Here is an 8,892-nt window from a genome sequence, read left to right as displayed (position 1 = left end):
TGTAGGCACTTGATTTTGTGTCCTGATGATACAAAGGTGCATGTTTATTGTATCCGACCCAGCTTAAATTTAATGAGTGCCTGTTTTCACTGATGAGAGTTTTTTGACAAACTGGCATCCCATGCAGAGGGACTCATCAGCTAAATCATACATACATGTTTTTCGGTTTTACTGCAGTATCATAAATTGATGTTTTATTCTTATGATGCTTGTGAAGGATTCTGTTAATTTTTGGATAGTCCACGTGAGTTCTTGATTTGAGTTCCAATTCCTTGTATATGTGCAGTAACTAGGTACATATACTACCGGTAATGCACTGATGAAATTGACCGACATTGGCAGGGCCAGAAAAAGAAGTGATTTTAACTTTCTCTTTATCATTTTCCTCTTCATACATGGATGTCAAAATCCATTTTATGATGTTGTTAGTGTGATTAAATATTGCACAGTTTCTTTAAAAATGCCACAGTTTATTTAAACAAGCGACTTTGACATGTAAGGCCCATCTAGCTCATATCCAATTTTCCTATAGTAATTTCTTGTGCCAACACCTACAATAAAATAATAAAGGTATGTAAAACCAGTAACTAATTCATGACTTTCAATCATTTTAAATAGATCTTATTTTTAAAAATTTACTGTTCTGTTAGATTTACTAAATTTATTAAGTCACATAATATATGAGTAAAATATGATAGTTGTGTAACAGTACCCAACACACCTGATATAACGGCTATTTTAGAGGACCCATGTTCCTCTCTAGCTATCCTCTCTGCTTCCTCCATCAACAGCATACCAAAGCCCTGAAAATAAAATAAAATCACTAATTCATCAAACTAATAAGCATGGCCACACTTCAAAGTGAACAATCTACAGGTTACCATGGTGATCAATTTTGAACTTGAAAAATGACCTTGACCTCAGTATGGTAGAACTGAAGTGTTATTTCAAATGTAGCTGAATTACAGTGTTACTTGGATATGTACAAAATTAACAAAAGCAGCTGAATTACAGTATTATTTGGACAACAATAAAATCCTATCCATTTCTGACCTGATGCTGGAACTTGGTGGGGTCCCTAGCATGGACTGGCACCACACTGCCATACACGTGGAGCTCCCTGACGATGGAGCAGCCTGACCGTAGCTCTGGCCGGAAGGTGTCGGGTGAGCACTTCCGTAACCTGAGTAAACCAATCAAAATGTCCTGTTCTGGGTCTTCGTATGACAAAAACGTCTCCCAACCTCCATTAGCACAGTAGTCCCTTCTGATTAACTCGGCCTAAAATTTGAAAAGTTTAAAGCTGACTTTTTTGTCATGGTGCAGATATTACTCTTCAACGTGTTGTGTTGTGCCTTTTTCTTACAAACATACAGGTACTAAAACCCATGTATTAGATATCTTGGAACATCTCACTGAAGACTAACTTTACACATCAAATTAAACATAAGTTACATGTAACTATGCAAACTAAATATCCATACATGTGATTCATAAATCTAGGATCATATCAGATAATTTTAAACACATTGAGTAATTGAAAAACATACCAGTATAACCTGGAAATTTTTATGACTGATTTAAAACATATCACTTGGCCTTCCCATCTCACCTCGTAAGGCTTGACTTTGTTGTGAATTTCCTGAATCCCCACTTCTCTTGTTCTGACATCTCGACACTGTGTACCCAGGTCCTTCATTCTGGCCAGAGCTAATTCTCGTAAATTTCCATGTTCCACTCCTGAGCTCACTAAAGGCATGGGGATATCTCTAGAAAAAATCATAGCCTTTGAAGTGAAACAATACATGTACTAATATATATACATATTAAATATCAGCAAAGTTGGAAACCACTCCAAATAGTGTGACAAAATGTTTTAACACTGTGGTTTAGTGTCACACAGCTGCAAATGAAGTTTTCCTTTATGTTTATAATGTACAAAGTACAATAATATTTAAGTTAAAGAAAACGACATGATTAATGTATTGGGGGAGAGGTGTTACATATTAAATGGTTGTGGTACATATTAGAAAGACTGCCTCTGGGTTGTCTAATTCTGATATGTACGAGTCTTGAGATAAATCATAGAATATTGTTTAAATTTGAACACTCTCTGTTATTGCTACATGTACATATTCAATTTATTTTCTTCTATTTTTTTAAAGTTTTATTTTCCTTCATAAAGCCACTTTCAGTCGAGGGAAATTTGCTTCAAATGTTGATAGAAACTTTCCCTTTATGAACTGACCTCTGAACTCTGTAAACTCTGGTCCATGGTGGGACAAGCGCTAAAATTCTGGCAATCAAGTCAATGAGACCACTGGGGGGATAACTCTTGTACCGACCAGTCTTCCATAATTCATATAACCCTAAAAATGAAATTAGAACAAGTTTGATATGATTTCCATGTACTAAAAATTCATTCTTACATTTTTAAAACAACATAATTCCATAGAAAAAAAAACATACCAGTTCCTCTTATGACCAGAGTTGGGTAAATCTTTAAACCATCTGCTCTAAATGCTGGATTTTCAAAAAATTCCTAAAAAGCATTTAACATTTCATACATGTAAGAACATATTCTTGTGCTTTGTTAACATGTACAGTTGCTCTTATCAACTTACTATTTTGTTTCTAGCATGCTATTTGAATGGCTAAGTGAATTATCTTATCCCTATGTCACAATGTCAATCCATTAGAGTTTTCATACATCTTTGTTACTAAGGAGCATAATTCTTCTTGTAATTATTGATAAAAAAAATGAACTATAATGAATTTTATAATCTATGAAATCTATAGGTATATAATCTGGGTTGAAACATTTTACAACCTTTTATAAACCCCCTGATGGCATTAAAAGCACAGACTGTCCAAATCCAGTTTATATAATATATACCAGTACATGTACATTTAATATTCACACAAATCTAGTAGTTAAAGAATACTCTCCTTTAAATACAAGCACATGTACTTTTACTATACAATTTTTTGATAATCACTGAATAATGAAATAGACAATCTTTCAAATTTTGGAACCTCTGATTTTACAATCTATATTGCTAACTCTTTAAATTCAAATTCAAAGGCAAAGTACCAGCATCAATAAAATGGAAAATGAGTTCACAAACATGTATTTAGTAGAATTATCTCCCTTTACGGTGTCACTTACAATAAACTGTTCCACATCCCTCTCCCAGCCAACATTGGGGAGGTCTGGCATCATGTGAGCCACCACCTTAAACCCAGCATCCTTGGCCATCTGGAAAGACTCTGTTACTGCCTTTACTGTATGCCCTCTGAACAAATAAAATATTGATTGGTTAATTCTAAAATGTGCAGATCATTAGATTACAAATAAACTTAATACTTGGTTATGACCACATGTCTCAAATATAAATTTTAAAATACAGTCAAATCTCAATACATGTACATGTATTATGAACTTGATGTGATTCAAAAATCTTTAAAATATTCAAGAATTCAAGCTCTGCATTTACCTGTTTGTGTCCCGAGCCACATCTTCATAAACACTCTGAACTCCTATCTCCAGTCTAGTGCAGCCGTACCGAAGCATATCACTGCAATATGAATTTTCAGTCAAAATAAAATTTTTAGAATTTGGACTTTTTAGTCATAATAAAATTTATGGAAGATCTTGCATTGTGAAAATAACTGCTTATTAGCTAACAAAAATGGAAGATCATCATAATTACCTGATGTGCTTACGGAGACAGTAATCTGGACGTGTTTCTATTGTAATTCCAATACATTTTGTCATACTTTTTTCTGAATATCTGAAAAAGGAGTAAAATAAAATTCTGAAACAATTTATATTCAAAATATTAACAGCACAATTTTTTTCATTACAAGAACAGTGCAATAATTGTGTTTACATAATGTAAAGCTGAGGAACAATAACTTTTCTGTACTTACTTGACTGCTTCATCCACACCACTACTGGTGTGTCCTGACAATGCATCATGTAAGTTCCTAATAAAGTAGTCCCTGTATTCATCTGCCAGACTCATAAATGTTCCACCCATCACAATAAATTCCACCTTATCAACACTGTGACCCAGCTGCTTTAACTGCAACAATTAAAGTACAGTGTAATCTACTTTTCTTATGTAGTTTGCTCTTACATTCCTCCCCCTCTTCCAATTACAATGTAATACATGTACCCACCTGTTCCACCCTGTGTCTTGTCTGTAAATATGGGTTGTACCTGGCTCTGATTGCTCGCATGGAAGTTGGCTGCAATGTAATATACATGTCTCTCTCAAATAACTATTCATTTCAAAAGAGTACAATCTTTTTTATTAATTTTGAATACTTTGAAGTGTGAAAAAGAAGTACTAAGGTATCTTCAAGTACAACACCCATTATGGCCATACCTCATATCCTGTGTAGGACTGGGTTGAGTATTCAAAGTCTGAATCAGGGCCCCCAGGACAATATCTGTAATATATTAATGCAGTTAATTTAAATGCAGTCCTGGGCAATGCTGTCCTGGGTAAATTCATGAAAAGGTAGTTACGGTATATTAAAATAAAATAGGAAAGTTTTAACAATTACAATTTTTTTTTGGTATAGACTAATATCTCAAGAACCCATGTACTCGAACACATGTACTCACACACAGATATTGCCTGTCATGGCAATGTGGGGACATCGGTGAGGTTTACACATCACAGCTACAACAGCAATCTACAAGTAAAGGACAATAGTTGAATGTTTTTCACTTTTTTGAGCATGATAATCCTAATTACTGTATATACATGTTTGAAGAATAGATTATCCAAATCTTAATAAAATTCAGTATTTTACTTACTCCACTAGCAGTGCGGACAGGTTTTGCTTTTAACTTTGGCAACAAAATCTGTATTTCAAATAAACAAAAAGTTAAAAATTCTGCAATGTTCAGTTTCAAAAATTTTAGAGAAGCATAGCAAAAATATTTAAAATTGAATATTCAGTGTATTATCATGCCATTCTTGACACTTCTTATTTTCACAAATATTTCAATATGCTGAATATGAAAAAAATGAGAGAAAAGCTTGTAAATAAAGTTAACATCAAAGAGAAGTGCTGTAATTGTTCTGATTACCTTTTTGTACTCTTGTGGAACTGCTGCTATAATATCAACAAGTCTTGGCTGACTTGAAAGGCCATACTTGCTCGAAATTTTGCTTTTGATTCTGGAAAAAAAATATTGAGAAGTATTAATTTGTTTTATAGGCTAAAAATCCAACGGACCTCTCTCTCTCTCTCTCTCTCTCTCTCTCTCTCTCTCTCTCTCTCTCTCTGTCTCCTCTTACCTGTTAAGATTGACATCTTTTCCTTGCTGGTGTGCTTGAATTAACTGATTCACAATCTCTGTTACTGTCATGACCATCAGCTCCTCTCGAGATGAGCCAGGTACAATAGCTGGATACATGAAAAGAAGCATGCACAGGTTAGTTATTATGTTAAACTTATTTAATAAAACATTTCAACTGAAGTAGAGCATTTTATAATAAAATCTATTTAAAAGGCTAATATAAATCTGATAATATGCTATTAATATAGAGCTGTCAATTATATTCATATATACAAACTGAACTGAAAGCTACAGAGTACCGTACAGTATCACCAACCCTAACTTACTTGTACGTGTACATTAACCTTACTTACTTTTCACTTTATTTTTTCCCATCTTTGTCGCCCCCTGTGTTTAACTCAGTTATAGTCAGTGTATTTCACCATGTTACAGGCACAACATGTTGAATAGTTTTGTTGACCTTCACCTTTGTGTTTCAAGTAAAGCTACAGCCTTCGGGTAAGTTTCGATTAATTTGTCTAACACGGTATTTTTATCATATTGTCTAGCTAATACTTGTATTTTAAGCTTAATTTGAAGAAAAAATAGATTTCACAATATTGTAATAATTTGATTTGAATTTCAAATACGAAAATTTTTCATACGGTCCATTGTCAATTCATAGACAAGGTAAATATGATCAAAAGATTTACTTGACCAAAGTGTTCGTGGTGGTATTTATGTCATTCATTGGGTAAATTTTCAATAAAAAATATTTTTGTGATAAAAATGGATAGACTTATCATACCTAATAAAATTTTTGGGGGATACAACGAAATTACAAAAGTTGAACTTTTGCAAACACCTTACATCGTGGAACAAGAATTAGAGGAACCTATCTAAAACCGAAAGTAAGATTCACAACTGGAAAGTTGTTTACAACTGTTTGCGAATTTGACCACTCTTTGGTCATCACATTGCTCCCGTAAAACCTGGTTTTTAACCCAAATACACGTCGATACAAACGAAAGAGTGTTATTGCTATACAGGAACAGAGAAAACATTACTTTTTGTTTGGAATTTTGTCCAGCTGTGAGGATTTAACTTGCTGCGTAAATTTCGTCAACATGACAATATTATTTGTCACTTAAAAAGAAAACTAATCGTCCAGCACAATGTATTGCCTTCAGTGGTTGATTCCGGTTCTTCTCATCCCTAAACCCCTTAATCCTGCCTTGCTTCACAACCATGCCATGTTCCTCGTGTTGTACCTGACTGGGTTTTTCCTGGAGAGGAAGCCATGCACTATATGCAGCATCGTCTTCATTGCTGCTGTGTTTCTTGTGTGTTACAACTGTGTGGGAAACTGCATCTTTTGGGGATGTCCAGACGAAGAGTGTTCAGACTCCTTGTGCAGTAATGTGGGACTGTAGGACAAATAGAAGCCTACAAACATTTATCTACATAAGCAATGCAGATGAATGCACAGATTATTTTTCCATATGGGATATGTAACAACAATGATTCATAGTTATTTTCCTCCATAAAATTTCACTGTGATGCATCTTTAAGTTTATAAAAATATCAGATATCAAATATGCAATGTTTGGGGAGGGCTTTTTGTGTTTAAAGTTTTAGAGTTATTCTTTAATTGTTTTCATATTGAACACAACAACTATATTGGTATGTAGAATCACCAAATTTCCATATCCCTTGGTAGTATGTTTAACATTAACATAAGCCTATCTCAAAATTAATGTCTTGGTGTAAACCATTTTAAAATATAAGTTAACATGGATTGTTGCCTTAAATGGTAGTTGTGTGATATGATATATCATTGGCAAGTTTGATATGCTTTATTTCAAAATGCAAATTATGACCTAGCCTGTTTATTTAAGTTGAAGATTCAAAGAGTTGTTGTTACATTGACAAAGTGAATGTAGTTACATAGTTGTTACAATAAGCTCATTCACTTAATTACAGATGCTTTATAAATCTAACTGCTTTATGTGGATTGTACATGGATTGAAGTTTTGGGGCCTTGCTTTTTAAGGGTTGCTTTGGTTGCACTGTTATATGTTCCATGATGTTTTGTTGATTACATTTTGTTAATACCTGTATATATATATATATCCTTAATTCTATCATGTCTATGGACTTCTGATTTTTCTTATTTAAATAATTCAAATAAATAATTATTTATTGTTCAATGTTTTTGTTTTATTTCAACATATCGCATATGAAATTCTTTTCAAGTTTGTGAAATGTTTGGAGGGAGGAATTAGCAGATGAATATGTGGCTGGACAAGAAATTGAAGACACATGCATCAACAAATAAGTTTATATATATTTCTGTTGCTATGGTATACAAAAGCAAAGTACTGGTACTTCATTATTCCTAATGTTTGAATTAATTAATCATTCTGATTCAAATTTCTTTTTCATCAAAATGAAAACTTGTGCACAAGAGCAATTCAGCGGTATCATAATTTTCTGACCTTGTTAGGTATCCGACCCATATTAGGACCTAATTATTCCAACCTTGGTTATCAATCATATATTAAATACTTTTATATCAATTCAAAGCATTTTAGAGGAGAAAAAGATTAACCGATAAAAATTAAAAAAAATATCATGAACTAAGCAGTAATTAATTAATGAAGATTGCATTAATGTCTATGGGGATAAGCACATTTTTTGAAATAAAAAAGTAAATACTAAGAGTATCAATAAATACTCTGCTGGGAAGATGCATTCAATCATTAGGAATAGGAAAACTATTAAAATCAAATTTTATACCGTATAGATTTTGTTAGAATTGAATTTTATATATCAAAAGCAAAGGGGGGGGGGGCAACTCTTCAATAACAGGAAAAGGTCAATTATTAGGACACATTCCACATTTACATACTGATACTTAAACATTAAAAGTACCGGTATGTCCAAGAATATTGAGATTTAAGCCCATACATATATGCCATGTGTCCCCATTCAGTGAAAAAGAGCTATTGTGGATCGGATACCGGTACCTTAAATCCATCTATGACTTGACCACAAGGTTTCAGACATTTTCAATATTTTTTTCATAAAACTTCAAATAGTATTACATTTTGTAGAGAGCAATTTCACTTTCTAGTAACTTTTTCGCCTTTCCTGTGACATTGACTTCACATCTTTATAAGGAATCATTGAAATGGTCACCATCATTATGCTAACCTGTAATGGAATAAACAATGACTGCCTAGACTGGGATTCAATCCCAGGCCCTCTGAATCCCTAGTCAGGTGCTCTACCAATTGAGCTATCTGATGCTGGTATTTGAACCGGTCTGACCCTCACATTCCTCCCCCATAAATGATCTTCACCCTCAAAGATCACCCTAGGCCTTTTCCTGGCAGGAGTTAACCTGTAAGTTTCATGGGTTTGCACAGCACCAAATGTTACAGGATTGGAGAAATAAGGACACTCCAGACTGGGATTCAAACCTCTGAATCTCTAGTCATAGTGCTCTACCAATCGAGCTATCTGGTGCTGGTATTCAAACCCATCTGACCATCACGTAGCTAAGAACAAGAGATTGACACAAAAACATA

At 33.7% G+C, this 8,892-nt stretch overlaps 1 protein-coding gene across 1 annotated transcript; it reads right to left on the bottom strand.

The window, feature by feature from the left end:
* Window positions 1-9: 9 nt before the first annotated feature.
* LOC128166869 (elongator complex protein 3) lies at window positions 10-5,810 on the bottom strand. The gene is made up of 17 exons (XM_052832306.1): window positions 5,674-5,810; window positions 5,319-5,427; window positions 5,108-5,198; window positions 4,832-4,879; window positions 4,637-4,707; window positions 4,395-4,458; window positions 4,186-4,254; window positions 3,934-4,088; window positions 3,714-3,794; window positions 3,498-3,578; window positions 3,170-3,296; window positions 2,470-2,542; window positions 2,249-2,369; window positions 1,613-1,769; window positions 1,054-1,281; window positions 722-803; window positions 10-551 (listed from the first exon to the last, which is right to left on the bottom strand). Exons 1-17 carry the CDS (start codon window positions 5,693-5,695, stop codon window positions 475-477), a joined length of 1,656 nt encoding a protein of 551 aa, XP_052688266.1. The 5' UTR covers window positions 5,696-5,810; the 3' UTR covers window positions 10-474.
* Window positions 5,811-8,892: the final 3,082 nt, after the last annotated feature.

Source organism: Crassostrea angulata, chromosome 10 (assembly GCF_025612915.1).
Source record: "Crassostrea angulata isolate pt1a10 chromosome 10, ASM2561291v2, whole genome shotgun sequence".
Taxonomy (NCBI): domain Eukaryota; kingdom Metazoa; phylum Mollusca; class Bivalvia; order Ostreida; family Ostreidae; genus Magallana; species Magallana angulata.
This window is presented reverse-complemented; position numbering and strand designations above follow the sequence as displayed.